The following is a 20,026-nucleotide window of genomic DNA, read 5'->3' on the forward strand; positions in this document are numbered from 1 at the left end:
ACTTCTCTGTTAAAACAAAACACATTTTGACAGAAAAAAATACCAGAACCCAAATTAAATGACTTGTCAGATAAACACAATCATGAGACGCTATCATTTTATTTTTTAAATGTATGATTGATTCATCCGTATTTTACTTAACCAGCAAATTCATTCGAAGAGGGAGGTGAGGTGAGCGACCCGCCCCCCCACCAGGCAGTCCTCCTGCCCCAGAGCCGAGCTCTCTCAGGGAATCCTCCCACGAGGAAGGGCAAACACAAGAGTAGATGCTCTCCAAACACTCTTTCCAACCCTTTTCTGTATTCTCATCCAATACATGTGGAAATTGTTTAAGCTTCCAACAGCAACTTCCACTATTTTGTATCTGTTCCAAATGATACACTGGGATGAAGAATGATATGGAGAAGCACTAATTTGTACACAGTTCCATCATAATCCTAAATTTTGGGGAACTAAATATGCTACTTATCCTATAATTGTCCAAAATACTTAGTTTACTGAAATAAACACTTTTGATTTCTTGGAAAGAAAGAAAAAACGGCAGACCCAATAACCTCAAGTGAAACTGCTCACCAGCTTTCTCCATTTGGTTTATAAAGTTTATTAAAAGTCTAAATTTTCTGCTACAAAACAAGTCAATCATTCTTTGTTGCAGGTCAAGCTGCCTTCCCTTGGGTGTGATGTGAATACTAATCGCAGCCTCTGTTTTAGGGTCTCTCACTGTCACCAACACGACAGCAACATCAGCAACAGACTGGCAGGCACTTAATGTGAAGCTGGTTGCTGAAGCTCCAAACACCTCTCACTAAAATATGAATCAGTTCCATCCCAAGTCAGATATAATGCTAAATCTTGAGAAATGTACCTCATTGCTTCACAATTAATGTGCTTTCTGAATTATTATTCAACACTGAAATTCCGTGGAATGCTGAATTCACAATGAACAAATTTAGTATTACTGATAGAGAAATATGAATATTAGAAACTACATATTCCATCACCAATTAAAATATGTCTTAAGAATTATACATGATAGCTTTTTAAAAGTAAGTGTAATTGTTCACAACAGAAAAGTATTTCTCAAGACGGGCAATAAAAAAATTCCACTTGGGCACTACACTGTCAGGATGTTCAACCTTCCAAGCTCTCCCCTCGTGCAATCAAACGCTGGCTGGAGCCTCACTTCAATGTATTTTTACAAGAAGTGACCCTCACTAAACTGCACTGATACATTAAATCGTCTTGATGCTGAACATATAGCTTTCCCTAATTACATTACAAAATGTACGACATAAGGATTTAAATCTCACCAGTAAATATACTGTATTGCTAAAAATAAAGTAAGAATATAGAAGCAGAGCACAGATACATGGGTCAAAAACAAGAAATTCCTAATAAACTACTAACCTTTGGAATGAATATGAAAGTTTATATTATCTTTCCACTTAAACATTTTTCAAGAGTAATACTTATTTATAACACATCTACTTTCATAAGGATTTTGGTGGCACCTTAAAATAAGTGTAGGTCTGTGATACTTTCACAAATCACAGCCTATTTTAGTGCACAGGCCTTGAAAGGAAAGTAAAAAAGCATTAAATATATTATTAGGAGAGTGATCGAAATGAAACCTTGCAGCTCTAACATATTCACTAGAAAAATAAGAAAGATTAAAGCTACATTCAAAAACTAATTATAAAAATTCATAACATAGCAATCACAAAATAAATCCAATAAAGCAATTAAAAATAAAAAATACAATATAAAAACAATTACAATAAAGTAGACTTGTTCTGTAATGTAAAGCGTATTCTTTAAAATATCAAGGAAATCAACAAACATAGCAAACAAGGGAGGAAGGTAAAAATAAAGTTTTAATAAAAATGCAGAGGAGATAAAAAAATATTTGTAAACCATAACTTGATTAAAAATAGAAAGACTAATAATATATCCAGGGTTGACAAGGATACAAGGAAGGAGATACCTTAATTACTCTGTGGGTAAAATTATTAACTGATAAAAAACTTCTAGAAGGCAATTTGATAATATTCAACAAAATTTGAAAGGTATCTTTTCTTGGACCAGCAATTATACTTCCATGAAGAAATCTAATGAATAGAAATACTTACATATGTACATAAAGATAGATTTACAGAATTTCACTGTGTTCACTCATAATAGCAAAAAAAAATATATAAATAATATCCACCAACAGAGTAGTAGATAAAACAACATATGACCATATTACGGAATACCACACAATCACTAAAAATAATGAGGTTAACATAGTTCTACTTTTGGAAAGATCTTCAGGACCTGTCACAACAAAAGAAATGCAAGAGAACAAAATACATAATAAGGAAAAGAAAAAACATTATGTATTTGCACACATGCACATGAAGAGAAAGGAAATAGACAATAAAGAGCCAACTGAGCCTTGGACTGGTTTACTCTAATGGAGTGAAGCAGCGGAACGGGGAGAAATGACGAAAGGTTCTTCTATATAGTTTTTCTATATATGTATATAGTCCCATAAAGTTTTTCTTTTAAAGATTTTATTTATTTATTTGACAGAGAGATAGAGAGCACAAGTAGGCAAAGTGGCAGGCAGAGGGAGAGGGAGAAGCAGACTCCCCTCTGAGCAGGGAGCCCGATGTGGGGCTCAATCCCAGAACCCTGAGATCACAGCCGCTTAACCGACTGAGCCACCCAGGCGCCGCTATATAGTCCGATAAAGTTTGAAAGTCTTTCAGAAAATATTTTTAAGTTGTGTCTGTGTAATAAAAGCGCTTAAGTACTATGTGCAATAATACATCATACAAATGTTAGAGATGCCATCCTCATATCTATCTAAGGTCATAACGTTTTAGGGACAAAATGGGCTTTGAGATCATCTGCTTATAATTCCAGACACATATGTAAGTTAAAACTGGGGGTCAAATAGGTGATTTTTAGAGGGAAAGACCTCCAAAATACACATATATACTGTCTATAGACCTATAAAGGTATCGCTAGAGTTCTCATTAAAGAAACATTCTGCAGAAATACCCAACTATAGGTCTGTAAGCTTCCAGTAATACCCCTTGTCTCAAGTAAAGATCGTCAACATTTTGACTCTACTCATAAGTTACTGTCCCTTTCTAAAGAATGTATTAACTCTATCTTTTCCAAAATTTTCTAAGAACTCTACATAACTGTACCATAATAACTCTATTTCTCTCATGCAGTTAATTGCCTTTACAAAGCTCTTCCTCAACCTATCCCCAAAGATTGGTAATTAAAAAAAAAAAAAAAATCCTAAGACAAAATCCTCTGTTTCTACAATATTCAAAAATTTCTAAAATACATTTCACTTTATATTCCTCGGAGGCCCTTGTAATATGAAGACGTCTGTGACAAATTTCATAACTCAGGCATTAGTTTACTGCCTAATGCCGGGAATGGAACCAGTTTCATCCCCTACCTAGGGGACACTGGCAATGTCAAGAGATAGTTTTTATTTTAACAAGTGTGTAGAGGAAGAGCACCCAAACAGACCCCACAACAAATACTAATGTGGTGCAAACTGGCAACAGTGCTGAGGCAGGGACACCGAGCGCAGCTAGAAAATGACCCGTTCTCCTGGGATACTGGGCGTCCAGAGCCACGGCGGCTGACCTGCGGCATGTCTGCCCTCCCTTCCTCACGCGTCATTCTCCTCCGTCCCAACCATATCCCGCAAGGCCGTGAGACCTTCTACTTAGCAATGAACATCATTCTGGGAAAGTATCAGAAGTGCCAATTTCAACACCTTTCCAGTAGGTAAAGGTTATACAACTTAACTGTAACACTGTATTAAATCAAAGTACAAGTAGTATTTTACACATGAAAAAACAGTATTTCTTACCTTAAATAGACAACGGCATATATATTCATAGACCATATGTTTTAATGAGCTGATAAGAGACTGGATTCTCTGTTCTGTATTTTCAGAATCCTGTAGATTATAATTTGAAAACTGAAAAACCATTAGGAAATTTATAAACATTTAAATGATACCCATAGCGTAATCACACTTATATATTGTTCCTCCAGACTCAAAGCTGATTCTGGAAGAACCATCTTTGTCAACTCAAGGGACCAAACAAACAAGGGCATTAAATTTGTACACTAATATGATAAAAATACTTGATGTATTTTTCTTTAATGCACAGAGTTAAGGCTCTCAATGAATGAAAATTACAGTCAACTTCCAATAATACAACATGAACTGAATTTGATGATACCACTTTGACACCTAATGGCATTAATACTACTCTATGAGTATGGGTTAAACCCATCTCATTCCTTGTATTACAATGATCAATCCAGCCTGAAAACACGGGGACCAGAACCACACCCAATATAGAATTTTCTCATCCTCAATATAAGAACCTAAACAATCTTAAACCATGCCTTCCTGTTAACTAACGATGAACAACAAATGTGATGCTGATGCTGTTTAAGAAATCAGAGCACCTTTAGTTTTTCATCTGTTTTGTATTTCTGTATCATACACGACTGCCATGATTTGGAAAATATCACTAATGGCTATTTCCTCTGCTTGCTGAAGAAGAGCTCGGTGTAGAAACGGGCAGAGGAGACTGTCAAGGCTGGGCTGTTCCCTAAGTGTGACAGGTTTACCTCTCACCTCAGGGAGCACTTGGGAGGATACAGGCCTTGAAAAGTTCAATCCTGGTATACTATGTAGGCTAAATTTTATTTCCTTATGATTAAAACTGACAATAAAAACCTCATAAGACAATTGTAACAGTTTAGAGAAATGCATCCAGGATAAGCAGGGCAATGTGTGACCAGCACAAAACCTCACGGGGTGGCGCTCAGATGTAGCAGACCTCGGTCTGGCCCTGGTAGTACCTGTCCTACCTGACAGCTCACATGGAAAACACCCGCTCCTTTCACTACTCCTTCACGAAGACCACATGTGACACGGAACCCTGGATCCACTGAAAGACACTCTATCGTGCACTGCTGCAAGATCTAATGGATCTCCAGCACACTGCAGAGCAAGTTTTGTACTCTACATATTTGAAATTATATGCTTTTAAAAATGAATTCAAGCACACACACACACACATATACGCGCGCACACACATACACATGTGCATACACGTGAACACGCACACACATGCACATACACACAAACATACACACGCACACACATATACGCACACATACATGTGTGCATACACATGAACACGCAAACACGCACATACACATGCATACACGTACACACGCACACATGCACACACACGCAAACACATGCACAGACATGCACGTGTACACGCACAAACACGCACACACAAACATGCACACGCACAAACATGCATTGCATCCACACGCACAAACATGCACACGCAAACATGCACACACAAACATGCACACGTACAAACATGCACATGTACACGCACAAACACGCACATACACATGTACACAAACATGCACATGCACACACAAACTCGCACAAACATACACATGCACACGCAAACATGCACACGCACACAAACTCGCACATACACACGCACACACAAACATGCACAAGCACAAACATGCATTGCACATACACACACACACAAACATGCACACGCACAAACGTGCACATGCACAAACATACACACGCGCACACACACAAAGGTCAATGTTATTCAGTAGCCACACTACCGAAGACCGGCGGCTCCTGAGGAGACACTGAGCTACACGCTTTTGTAAAGAGCACAGAATAACCAATGTTCTCACTGGGTTCAGGCAGAACTGCTAACCTGTTCATCGGTTCTCATACTCCTTCAGAGTCACTGACTTTTCACAGAAATATTTTTTGACGAAAGGACAAGAAAGAATTTAAAATGAACTTATAATTGTGTACTTTCTAAGTAATTTATGAGAAATTTCTCATGCAAAAATGATCGCAGATATATATATAATCCATTGTTGGCGGAGCTATAGATGGACAAGGTGCTCTCGCCGCCTCCGTTCCACACGCCAACAGCACGTTTCCAAAGGTAATGAGACAACATTTGTCTGAAAGCTTACACGCGGGCACTTTGGTCCCAGTCATCCAAGTCTGGGGATTTAACTGAGAAGAAAACTAGAGGAGCAACCCACTGAAAAAAGGAAACCATCAATAATGTCTGTCGCTGTCTTAATACATAGGCACATTCTGTGACATCCTTCTGTCAGGAGGTGAGGCCTCCTCCCCCACCCTCTCGACTGCTTCCGCCAGACAACAGACAGCACGGATGACACCGACCCCAGGCTGACTTATCACAGCTTCCGCCTCACGGCCCGGAATACACGTGTGGCCCCCAAGATGTCCTATCAGAAATCCGCTACTCTGTGCGCCAGGAAGCCCAGCACAGGGTCCTCCTCACCCAGCCCTCAGGCCCCAGGCCCCAGCCAACCCCCCCTTCCCCTCCCCTCATGTCCCGACTGAGGTCCCAACACTGTGAAAGAGAGGTAAGCCATCTCTGCTCGGCCCTGACCCAATTCCCACAGAACCCATGAGCCGAAGAAAAACACTGTCTGATCTGCCAAGTTAGGGGTACAGTGACATTCAGCACAGATCATCAGGAAAACGTCCACATGGCACGTGCTGACAGGGCTCACACTGCACAGCCTCTCAATCTTCAAAAATACTACGCAGGTTCTACTTCTGGCGTCAAAGTTGTCTGCAATATATGAATACTCAACGTAAAGCCAGCGTGCTACCTTCGGGTTAAGACCATTTATATCCGTCAAGATCCCCTTCCCTCTGTCAGCACACAAACTTGATCGCGCAGAGGGCACTCCTCTACCCCCTTAACTACAGCACCCGGCATGCACCACGGCCCCAGACGGCACACAGGGACATGAAATCTTCAAGGTTGTTTTCCCCCAAGGAATGAGATCATGTAGATAATTTCTTTATACCATTTTAATGATAATCTATTACTTATTAATTTGTGCTCAGAATTGAAATCATTTCCATTAAGAAGACTGTTGCACTGGGGTAGTTTGTTAAGAACATAAAATACAATTAAGGAGCTAGTTTCTTTAGATACACTTTAAAATTGTTGGATGTGGTCTTCTGAAATAGAATTCTGACGTTTTCTCAGGAAATTCTTTCTCTAAGTACCTAGTCAAGGATCTCTGTTACTCAGCATCAGCTGTGGGGTTAACAGAGAGCATACCTGTTTGTTTTGCAGAGCTCGCTGGAAAAGTCGGAGAAATGCAGCCAAACTAAAACGGTACATGTTATTAATTTTGGACAAGTCAGAGATAATGAAGTACATCTTGCTGGCATTCTCGGCCAGAGGAAGGTAGGCGTCCCGCTCCTGTGGATCAGAGGTTGGGTGGGAAAAACATCTTAGTGCTAGTGCTCGCCTGCCACCTACAGGCCGCTCCGCTCCCAGCTAGCCGCCCTTACCAGTCCTACATAACGTGCACCAACTACGACGACCAATCACAGAACTGTGTAACTAAAGGGAATAATACCATCTAGTTTCCTTGTTCTTACAAAACGGAGGGCAATGTATTGAAAGAATTCTCTAGCTCCCGGATGACAGAGGTAGAAGTGGTTCACGGGTCACCGTACGGAGGACCAAGAGCACTTGTATGACGGAGAAGGTAAGGAGAAAAGGTACGCAATTCTGATCCGAGAATGAACGATGCCATCTTGTATTTCAAGAGAGAAGCGGTTTAGGTGATGCCAGGGCCTGGCTCCACTACCCCCCTGCAGGAGAGGAGAGTCGCAACCCCGAGTCGAGAGTGTGTGGGGGGCTGGGGCCCACAGGAACGCTGACGGGAGCAGAGACTGGAACAGGTGTCTGCACCCAGTAAGAAAGCCCCTGGCACTGTTCGGCGTGCGCACAGGGACTTCCTCTGTGGCAGAAGGGAAGGGATCCTCGAAGTGAACGGCCTCAGGTTCCCAACAGGACTGTGAGGAGTCACTGTGATCTGAGCACCAGGATAACAAATGTGATGCTGGGAACGTTACAGGGCTGACTCAGTGACACCTGTTCAGAAGGAGAAGGCCAAGAATTTCGACATCCCCGTGCTGTGAAACAGAAAATGAGAGGTGCAGCAACACCATGCTAGAGAAACCGAGGGGGCTGGGTTAGAAGCGGGCTATCAATCTGTTCCTATTCTGCTTCAACAGAGCACTTTCCCAAGTAAGACAGTTATGATATGTAAGTGTACAAATTTGGACAACGGCTGAAAAATACTGAAAGGAAAACGTGACAGGGTCACCGAGACGACCTGGCAAAGAATGAAAGGACGTTGTCAGCGAGGGCCCAGGTCACGCTGGAGCCTGGAAATGCACACTAACACTCATCTGTTTGAGCATCTGTTTGCCTTCAAGCAAAGCTCAATCATTAGAATGTAGGAGAAGAAAAGATAGACTGTTTTGAACTTGGGTTAGAACTTTGCAAAAGGGATTATCAAAAGAAAGGCAAAAAGCATTTTAAGGGAAGAAAATTTTTTAACGGAAAAGACACCTTACAACTCTTACTTAATATACGAAACATGCCTTAATTTTAAAAAGCTCCAGGAATGGCACAGATGCTTTTAACAGTCAGTTCCAATACTCTCATTTTCAATTTCAGTATAAAACTGTCGCCCCAGAACTTGAGATCACGTTATTCCAGAAGTCAGCAGAGGCTGGCAGACCTTATTCTCGGTGCCCTGAGCCTCTCACCCCCTCTCTACAGCAGGATCGATCAGACCCACGGCTCTGGGGTTTCTGAAGAGCTCTCTCTTTTTGTAATCGTCATTCCCCCAAAGTCCTGACTCTATACTGTCTAGTCATATTAACATAAAAATTTAAGAAAACATGATATAGATCACCAAAAAGAAAAAAAAGGGAAATAAGTACTTGGTCAAGGGAAATCTGGAGTTTGTAAGATTCTTTCAGTGACTCCTGAATAAGTGCACTGCTTGCTTTCGTCTGATTCAAAGATTCAATCAAATCCTTATTTTCCAAAATATTCCCTTGGGATGTGGCAAGTGTCTGCAGCAAAAATTAATAAAATAATGTGAACATTATCATACATATTAAAATAACCAATTAAAAGAAGCCCATATTAACTATCATTAATTTGATGTTTATGAAAACTTGTATTATTTTAAAAGAATTTCAACATTTTATAGCTTATGAGAATGATAGAGTTAATCATGATATACTATATCATCAAAGCATTGCATATGTATTAATTTTATCAATCTAATAAAAATAAAAACTACTTAAAGTTACAGATTAAATCATAATTTTATGCTACATTTTAATGCTGCTTGAAATTCTAAGCATATAATAGATAACTAAGTATTAGTGAAACAATACAGTATACAGTATTACTTAAAAATCACTTGTCTTAGACATTAATTACCATTATTTCTTAAGATCTTGTATTCTAAGACATCTACTTTTCTCTCTTTGAATTTTGATTTTAAGGTATATATTGACATGTCTTTGGCACAACCAAAAACATGTGGAAGGTACTATTAAATTTAAAAAAAACCTGCTAATTATATTCACTAAAAAAATGTAATATAAGAAAGCATCCTGAATAACTAAATTTTACCTCTAAAAGAGATTCCTCAAGCTTGGCTAACTGTATTTTCTTATCTTCTTCCTGTTGTAATAGTTTTGTTTTCTGCTCCTCTAAGTCAGGTTTCTCATGCTGAATAGTTAAAGCCAAAAGCTTAAAAAAAAATTTTTTTTAAGTCAAAGTTATTTTAGCGGTAAAGTTCAAACAAGACAAAACATAAACTTCCCACAAACAGGCCTTGTGCTTGACCAAATTTATTACGATTTTATGTACCTCATTTGATTCTTTCTAGTTAAACATGAGACACTTCACAATTATTTCTGACAAAAAAAGAAGCAAAATAAACTGATCAATAAAATATTAAATACTATAGGACATCTGTAAGAAATTGCATTATGTAACATATCAATATGTAATATTTTTCTAAAATTAGATAAAATATATAAAAACTATGAAAACTAGTTTTTTTAGTGTCAAATATTCATATAAAGAAATAAAGAGATATATTACTTAAAATACTATAACATCACAGTCTCAACAAGATACCATTTCATCCCCATTAGGATGGCTACAATTAAAAACACAAATAACATGTGTTGGCAAGATGGGGAGAGAGCGGAATCCTTAGACGTTGTTGGCGGGAAAGTAAAGCACAGTCACTTCGGAAAAGTCTGTTCTTCAAAATGTTAAACAGAGTTACCATAAGACCCCGCAAGTCCACTAAAAAAACCACTGAATTGTACACTTTAAATGGGTGAATTAATTGAATCTTAATAAAGCTATTTTTAAAATGCTATGTCAAATTCTTCATTTTGAAACTTTAAATTAGGGGATGACATTGGCAGGTCATAAAACATGTAAATGCGAATCTGCGGGACAAGCATTCTCACTGAGCACTTCTTACGGATCTGAACAGCCCCTTTCGCGAGGGGATGGACAGGTTCTAGAGAGAATGAGCAATTCTGTCAATTAATTCTGCCATGCTTTGAGTAATCCCTTCACAGGTTTATTCATAAGACGTACCATCAAGTAAGTCAAAAGATACTATCCATAAAAATACATGCTGTGAGCTGTATGTTATTATAAGAAAACATACTTTAAAGGAAATTCTTAAAAATTATAATTAAGTAAAAATTGTAACAAATATACACATACTATCATATTAAATCAAAACAGGAAGAGTCTACAATTGTTAGGTGAGTAAAAAATGGAATGACTCAAAGTCAACAGGCATGACAGCCTTAAAAGGAAAATGAGTAAGGAACTACGTAAGTAAAAGCCTAGATATAAAAACTCATTTTGAGAGTCAAATAACGTTCTAAATTATAAAAAGTCATACACAGATACGAAAATTCAAAGACACGTATGTTCTAGTGGAAAAAAAAATGTCAGATGGGGAATCCAACACCCGCCCTCAACCAGCAAACAGGTCAATTAAATGCAATTCTCACATTTCAACTTCAGTTTTTCACAATTAGAAAACGTAGCTGATCTCAATCTATGAGCCTTCTCTCTCTCAAACTCTACCACACATGACAGAAATCGACCCCAAAATTAACGTAATAGTGGGAGAAGCAGTGATTCGATGTTAACAACAAGTGTGCAAGTCCAACACAAATGATAACGTAAACCCGAAAGCTTGACTCTAACTCACAAATGTAGTTTCAAGATGGTTTCAAAAGTTTAAATACTAATCACTTCCACAAAGTTGATTCCAATTCAGAGTATCTCCTGAGTACACAAAGCTACAGGATATTCCTGAGGTCACTTCTTATTGCCCATACATACCTGTCCTCGCAACCCACTTCTTGTTGTAGTGAAGTTAACCTCCGTAATGATGGAGGCTGCATCTGGCGGGATGAAGGGATTCGGGTTTCTTGTTGACAAGAAAAGGCGGAATTCTTCATTGTAGTCAATAATTTTGTCACCTATTTGTACCACATAACGCGGTCCTATTTGTTTAAAATGACACAATTAGTTGGCTTCAATATTCTGTCTTTTGCTTCATGACATTAAAAAATATAATTTATATTTCCTAGTATTTCTAAATAGTTGGTAGCATAGGCTTTTCAGTAGAGTACAGAAGAGCAGCAGTTAGCTGGCCAAGAGACTATTAACCAGAATGCCCTATTAATCAGCACATATACAAACAGGGCTAAACACTAGTCATTAACTTGATCCCAGGATACTGAAGTATCAAAGAAATATATACGTATATTACATTTCATTCCAAATTTTTCTGAAATGACTGGTTATAGATGACACAAAAAATAACTCAATTATATACTATTCTCTACAGAATTCATTAGTTAAAAAGTGTTCATTGGGGGGGCCTTGGTAGCTCAGTCAGTTAAGCGTGTGACTTCAGCTCAGGTCATGATCCTGGGGTCCTGGGATTGAGCCCCACATAGGGCTCCCTGCTCAGTGGGGAGTCTGCTTGAGATTTTCTCTCCTTCTCCCTCCATCCCTCCTGCTGCTCATGCTGTCTCTCTCTCACTCTCTCTAAAATACATAAATCTTTATTCAAAAAGTGTTCATTGTACTAGTTTTTAAGACGTACTACTTAAAGACAGAATGAGCTGGTAAAAACCTAATATTATCAATAATATGAGTAATTGCAAAGATGCCCATTATTAACTTCAAAAGGATTTATTCAGACTGCCATATACAAGTGATCTGAGATGAGAAATGAAACTAAGAAAAAACAAAGTTCTGCCTCATAAAGGAGTATATTCCAAAATTTAAAAAAACGGTGATATACAACACATACAGAGAAATAAATCAGCAATTATACCCACAACTTACAATTTTAAACTGACACAAATAATTTATTTTTTAAGTACAAAATACACACTTTCAAATATTATTTTCAAAGACTAAGAAAAGTATCGTAAGGAATTTTTGAGAACTCCAGGATAGATTTTTAAATTTTACTTAAAAACTTTTTTAAGTTAATATGAAAATAATTCAATAAGCACTTTATGAAAAAGGATATATAAATGTCCAAAAAGGAATCTTTTGTAGCAAAACTACAATCACCATTATAAAAACACAAATTTAAAAGCCCAGTGAAATACTTCTACATCAGCTGGAATGTTTCAAGAAAACTTAAGCAGGATAAATGCAAAGAAAACCAATCCTAAGGACATCATAATCAAACCACTGAAAAACCAGTGACAAAGAAAAGTTTTAAAGCATCCAGAGAAAAATGACACATCACTTACTAAAGAGCAACAATAAAACCAGCAGGTGATTTCTCAACAGGAATGACATAAGCTAGAGGATGAAGGAATAAAAACTTTAAAGTGCTAAGGAAAACAAATACCAACCCAGAATTCCATGTCAGGCAGAAAAACAAATATCCTTCAAAAATACAAGAACAAGAAGTTTGTTTCCAGTGGGCCTTCACTAAATGAAATAGAAAAGGAAATGCTTCAGACAGAAGAAAAGTAACGTGGACGGGGATGAAGAGCACACTCACCACGCTGAGCACTGAGCACAAAAGTGCTCAATCACAGGATCGCACACTTGACACTAACAGAACCCTGCCTGTAGACTAAACAAGAATTAAAATTTAAAAAAAGAAAAATAACCTAGATGTAAATGAGGAGATGATGGAAATGATGGGAGAATGTGAGAACCATAGGAAGGATCAATCTGTGTAAATACAGATTTTAAAAGCAGTCATTATAACATCATGTCACCATGACAACATATCACAACAATAATGCAAAGGCAGGCAGGGGTCTACGGAGTAAAGTGCACTGGAGAAGTGGCAAAGTATTTATTTGTAGTAAAATAAGAAGTCAAAGATATATACTGTTATATGTAGGGTGACCCATCAAAAAAATAGGAAATGTTTTATCAAAAAATAAAATCAAGTTAATTACAAAACTGGATCAGGTATCACATGATCTGGTTAGCTGTGTTAAATTATGCGACAAACAGGAAGACCGCACAGTGAGTGAAAATGAAAACCAAGTGATAAACTGAAGAGAGGTGCCCTTGAGAAACAAGACCAACAGAAAATTGAAAGTAAAAGAATAAAAATTATTACCATGCAAACACTAGGCCCCCAAAGTAGTGTATCCATTCTAATATCAGACTCTAAAACTTGATACATTTCTGAAGAAAAAGGAGGACATTTCATAACGATAAAGAAAATAACCCAAACAGGAAAAATCACATTTTCAAATACGTATGCACCCCAAAACACAGCTTCAAAATATTTAAAGCAAAAACGAAAAGAACTGAAAGAAAAACAAATTCAAAAATCATAGAACCTTTAAGAAATTCTCAACATGATTGAGAAAAACAAAGCAAAAAAGAGTAAAGACACAGAAAACACTACAATGAACAAACCCGACCTGACTTTAGAAAAAATTAAAACAACAGCAAATTTCACATAATTTTCAAATGTACATGGAAAAATGAAATGTAATGAAATGTCCGATTATAAAGAAAGCACAACAGGGTTCAAACAACTGAATACTGCAGAGTAAGTTCTCTGGCCATAATGGAGTTATGCTGAAAATCAGCAACAAAAACGGGAACGAGAAAATTTCCAACTACCTGGAAATTAAGTAACAATAAAGCTACATAATTCAATGAATTGAAGAAGAAATCAGGACTCTGGTATGAAGCTGGAGGAGGGCTGAGAGGGAAATTTATAGACATAAATGCATATATTAAAAAAAGATTAAATATCAGTATCTTGAATTTCCATCTCAAGAATCTAGAAAAAAGAACACCAAAGGAAACCTAAGGAAAAACAACAGGAATGAAATAATAAAGAGCAAAAACCAGTTCAAAAATACAATAAAGAGGGTGATGGGCATTTAGGAGGGCACTTGTGTGGGTGTCGTATATAAGTGATGAATCACTGGATTCTACTCCTGAAACCAATATTGTACTGTATGTTAACCAACTAGAATCCAAATAAAAACTTGAAACAAAACAAAAATTAAAATTAAAAAATTTTTAAAAAAGGAAATCAACAAATATTGGGGTTCATGTAGAGCATGAAATCAGCCATAATACCTGGCTTGCTAAAATGTAACACAGAGGCTGCTGGGGGGGTGAGGGAAGGTTTCGGAGGAGGGTGTGGGCCTTTGGAATGACGAGGCCCGCATGACCACTCTGCCGTAGGAATGTCGCGGAGAGTTGCCTTCCCCAAAACTCTCTAGGCCAAACAGCCGCCCGGGGATCTACGAGATGTGTGCATTGTCCCCTCGGCTATGTTTAGCAGAACTCATAGAACATGCAGATTAGCACATCGTAGCTTTCCCATAAACAGATCCTCCTAGTTCCAGTTAAGACCCCTTGTCACACATCATGTGCTTGAGAAACAGTGTTATTAAGGATCTGTGACTATCCTGAAGGACCAATAAAAGCGGGAGCAAAGAAGAGCAAAGGGTCTTCGTCTCTGAGCTATGACCCCTTGCCCTTCCCTCTCTTTCACAGCAAAGTTTGGAGTCATCTTTCATCCTTCGGTACAGAGGTTGCTGGCCGTTCCCGGCAAACAAAGTTAAAAGTTGGTATTTTGAAAAGATTAGTAAAACTGATAAATGCTCCCTGAAGATGGATGGAGGATAAAAAGAAAAATTATCAATGTCAAGAAAAAGGGAGACATCATTACAAAACCAACTGAAATCAAAAAGTTATGAGAACATTACATAAAAAACACACCAATACATTTGGCAATTTGTTTGAAACGAACAAATGCTTTAAAAATACGTAACTTTAGCAAACTTGACATACACACAAACTGTAGAAGACAAACAGAACAAATGCTGCCGGCTGGCAGTTTGCAATGAGAGGTCCTCCTGAGACTCTGCACGGCCGCAGGAGGACGGTACAGAGACACGGGGCTTAGCACAGGACAGGCCTCACGGCAGGTGACTGGAAAATGGTTCAAGGACAGTGTGGTTTTGCTGGGGAATGGATACAGACAACCCTATGACTGGTATCTTAATAATGTTTATCTAGGAGGGGAGAGAAGTGGAGGGGAACTACATAATTGATTTAAAAAAAAAAAACAAAAGCAGAAGTCACTCCAATTAGCTGGAACACTAATGTGATACGGGATGCACTCTTGTTCGGGGCTGCGACTTGAGTCCGGTCATGGCGTGGCCTGTGGGGTGCTGGTGCTGAGAAATGACTCACGTTCAACAGGGGAACACCGAAGCCGGGCTGTGGGAGCCAGTCCACCCACAGGACTCCGGCGCCTCTTCTCTTTTGCATTTACGCAACAGACAATACAAACAAAACTATCTATGGTGTTGTAAGTCAGAAACACGGTTAGCCCTATGGGGGAGCGTGGTAAATAAGGGGGTTTCTGGAGTGCACATCAAGTTCTAGATCTTGACCTGGGTGCCTACACAGGTGTATTGTTTGTAAAAATTCATAAACTGCACACACACACACACACACACACACTTCAATAAAATGTTAAAACTGAAAAATACCTGGTTTTCTCTGGTGAATAGGACTAGTCAGGAGGAGGGGAGGGACAGAACACTACTGCCTTCTGTACTATTTGGTTTTGTAAACTGTGCATGTATTATTTTGACCTAAAATTTTAAAAAATTTCCAAGTAAATGGTTCACTGTCTAAATAGGACCCTTGGATTTAATCCAATGTCCTACCGTTAGAAACTATCAGACAAGGAACTATTAAGCCCGACACAGTCTGAATGACATCAGGCCTCGATTTACACCGGAGCTAACCTATAGAGTTCACGGCGAAGTTTGTTTTGACTGTTTTTTCTTTGGGACACAAAATCGTCAGTGTACTTTTGAGAACCCCAGAGACAAAACGATTGGATACAAGTATAAGATTTGGTCTCCTACTTTCTTTCCAGGGAAAGTCCAAATTGACATGTTTATTATCTTGGTTCTGAACCTGGATCAGGTTTGAGAGTTGGGTTTGGTTTGGTTTGGTTTGGTCAACATTTATAACAGACATTGTATCTGCTTCCAGGTCCAAACTCTTCAGAACTATATTATCATCTGACCTAGATAAATCCAAGTACCATGTGAACTGCCATCTAGGTCCAAACATTCCATTACATGGATAACATCTTGGTAATGGTCTCTCCTGACAAAACTGCTCACACTCTATTGAATACCATTCCAGGCTGACTACCTAAAGATGAATAGGATTAAGTGAGGACAAATACAAAACCCTACCAACCAAATAACCAAACTGACACTGCCCAAGGAGACAGCCCACACAGCCCATTAAGAATAAACTGCTGTCGGTTCGCCTGGGTGGCTCAGTCGTTAAGCATCTGCCTTCGGCTCAGGTCATGGTCCCAGGGTCCTGGGATCGAGCCCTGCATTGGGCTCCCTGCTCGGCAGGAGGCCTGCTTCTCCCTCTCCCACTCCCCCTGCTTGTGTTCCCTCTCTTGCTGTGTCTCTCTCTTCAAATAAATAAATAAAATCTTTAAAAAAAAAAGAATAAACTGCTGTCGGGGCACCTGGGGGGCTCAGTCGCTAAGCGTCTGCCTTCAGCTCAGGTCATGGTCCCAGGGTCCTGGGATCGAGCCCCACATCGGGCTCCCTGTTCAGCGGGAAGCCTGCTTCTCCCTCTCCCGCTCCCCCTGCTTGTGCTCTCTCTCTCACTGTGTCTCTCTGTCAAATAAATAAATAAAATCTTAAAAAAAAAAAAAAAAAAGAATAAACTGCTGTCTTTATAGTCACTGTATACAAAGAGAATGATGATTACTTTCTTGGCCCATTAGAAGCAGCATATTCCATACCTGGAATTTTTACTATTGCCTATTCATCTGGCTAACAAACGTGTGCCCAGGCTTGAATCGCAACTCTTGCAAGGCTGCAAAGGGCAACCTTGGAAGGAATCTAAGCAATTATAACCCAATCATTGCCTGTGACCCCTCTACCCTCCAGGTGCACAGAATTACTGATGTCTGCAAATAATCGCAGGTAACAAAATCCTAAGGAATGCTACAGCCATCCACTATCCATAGGTAAAATTTCTGGCAATCCAGAGCATTGAATATCCCGTACAATGAGCTGACCTCGGGTAGTGTTTCTGGCAACAGAGCATGTCACAAAGAGGCTTACTGAACAGATCAGTACAGGGATTGATAGGTCAGAACTAGAGGAGCTCGACCTCAGCACTACGGGCAACTTGTGCTGGAAAATCATCTCGTGAGGAGATGCCCTGTGCATTTTAGGATGGCCCTGGCACGGACCTCCCAACTGTGATAACCCCAGGGGGACAAAATCACTCCTGTTAGAGAAACACTGGTCTGGCTGTACTCAGGCCACTGGGCCATCCAGATCCAACCTGGCTCCACAGACATACCCATATGGGGAACCACACCCACTGGAAACAGATACAACAATTAATCACAAACTTAATCTCTATGTTGCACATCCATAAGCCCGGATGAAGCAACCATGACTAAAAGGAAGCATCTGGACTAAAAAGCCAACCACAATGTTCAGCCTTCATCTCTACTCTAATCCCTGATCCATATTCAAGCCCAACATGGAAATGAAAGAACCATAAAGGACTGGAATGATTAACGACGTTGTTAGTGAAACTTGAACTATCTGCCAAATACACGAGCCTCTCCCTAGATGACTTCTAAGTAGCTAGCTGATCCCGGGTCTTCAATTACGTACCAACACCACATCGACCTTCTGCATGGCTGAGTGACCAGCACACATGAATCGGGAAGTAAAAAAACAATGAGAACTTGAAAAAGAACCGTGCCTTGCCGTTCCTTTCGATCAGGACACATGTGAGGGGATTGTTGAGCAGCATAAACGTGAGGAGGAAGTCTATTCTAACCCTCTTATTCGTGCCAACTTTGACCTCAGTATGAAGAAAGGCAGTTCATATTGCTCAGATTAGGGACACGGGGATGTAAATGAGACTGGACACAGACTCTGTTTGATGTGGTTCTAGGACGACCATCCTCTGTCCCCAAAGGAAATGCATGATGACAAAATGGCAATTCATGAGCAACGCAACACTCTGGAAAAGGACAATCGGAAGTATACTCAAAGATGGTAAAGAACTTCAACTACTGTGATACAGATATGTCCAGCCCTGGGGGATAGGCAGGAAAAATAAGGTAAGGGCAGAGATTAACTCTCTTTTCCTAATTCTGAAATAAACAAATTAACCCAAACAGCCCTACACAACCATCTGGAATAGTGGTTCATAATGTGAACCAATCAGCATGTGAAATATGTAACTTGGCACCAGATCCAACTTCAAGGGACCTTGTCAACACCCATTCTCAGACAGATGGCCACTAATTACTGCCACAGATACTGCTAAAACCTGACACCAATCATAGCTGATAGGGGCTCATATTTAATGAGCCGTCAAGGGCCAAATATAGACTGAAGGAAGTCAAATCCAGACGGCCCTCAAGCTTCATTTCCGCCTCCCCTGTGAGACAGCATAGCCCCCAAAACAAATAATCCAGTCAAGAAATGGGCAGAAGACATGAACAGACACTTCCCAAAGACATCCAGATGGCCAACAGACACATGAAAAGATGCTCAACATCACTCCTCATCAGGGAAATACAAATCAAAAATACAATGAGATACCACCTCACACCAGTCAGAATGGCTAAAATTAACAAGTGGAAACAACAGGTGTTGGCGGGGATGTGGAGAAAGGGGAACCCTCCTGCACTGTTGGTGGGAATGCAAGCTGGTGCAGCCACTCTGGAAAACAGTATGGAGGTTCCTCAAAAAGTTAAAAATAGGGCTACCCTACGACCCAATAATTGCAATACTGGGTAGTTACCCAAAGGATACAAAAATGCTGATTCAAAGGAGCACATGCACCCTGATGTTCATAGCAGCATTATCTACAATAGCCAAATTACGGAAAGAGCCCAAGTGTCCATCGACAGATGAATGGATAAAGAAGGTGTGGTATATATATACAATGGAATATTATGCAGCCATCAAAAGGAATGAAATCTTGCCATTTGCAATGACGTGGATGGAACTGGAGGGTATTATGCTGAGCGAAATAAGTCAGTTAGAGAAAGACAAATACCGTATGATTTCACTCGTACATGGAATTTAAGAAACAAACCAGATGAACATGTGGGGAGGGGAGGAAGGGGATAGGGAAATAAACAGTAAGACACTCTTAACGATTGAGAACAAACCGAGGGTTGATAGAGGGCAGTGGGCAGGGAATGGGCTAGACAGGGGGTGGGCATCAAGGAGGGCACTTGTTGTGATGAGGACTGGGTGTTGTATGTAAGTGAGGAATCACTGAATTCTACCTCAGAAACCAGTACTGCACTGTATGTTAACTAATTAGAGTTTAAATAAAAATTAAAAGGGAAAAAAAAGATAGCAAGAGCTAGCTCCACAGATCTGAGTTAGTACCAGTAAGGAACAGACTGACTGAGAGCAGGGACTGCAGTCTGGAGGGTAGCTCCAGGTTGCAAAGGC

The 20,026-nt window shown here is 39.5% G+C and overlaps 1 protein-coding gene across 6 annotated transcripts in view; it reads right to left on the bottom strand.

Moving 5' to 3' along the window:
- DYNC2H1 (dynein cytoplasmic 2 heavy chain 1) overlaps window positions 1–20,026 on the bottom strand; it is a 310,954-nt gene that overhangs the window by 168,826 nt on the left and 122,102 nt on the right. For 5 of the 6 annotated variants that reach the window (XM_078059076.1, XM_078059074.1, XM_078059073.1 and 2 more), the window contains 5 exons: window positions 11,352–11,515; window positions 9,597–9,716; window positions 8,891–9,025; window positions 7,206–7,349; window positions 3,887–3,976 (listed from right to left, as the gene is read on the bottom strand). In XM_078059076.1, coding sequence (XP_077915202.1) covers window positions 3,887–3,976; window positions 7,206–7,349; window positions 8,891–9,025; window positions 9,597–9,716; window positions 11,352–11,515 — 653 coding nt within the window. Of the gene's footprint in view, window positions 1–3,886; window positions 3,977–5,539; window positions 5,836–7,205; window positions 7,350–8,890; window positions 9,026–9,596; window positions 9,717–11,351; window positions 11,516–20,026 lie in introns of those variants that run through there. The other variant, XM_078059077.1, reaches the window with a different exon arrangement.

The sequence above is a fragment of the Halichoerus grypus genome, chromosome 11, assembly GCF_964656455.1.
Source record: "Halichoerus grypus chromosome 11, mHalGry1.hap1.1, whole genome shotgun sequence".
NCBI lineage: Eukaryota > Metazoa > Chordata > Mammalia > Carnivora > Phocidae > Halichoerus > Halichoerus grypus.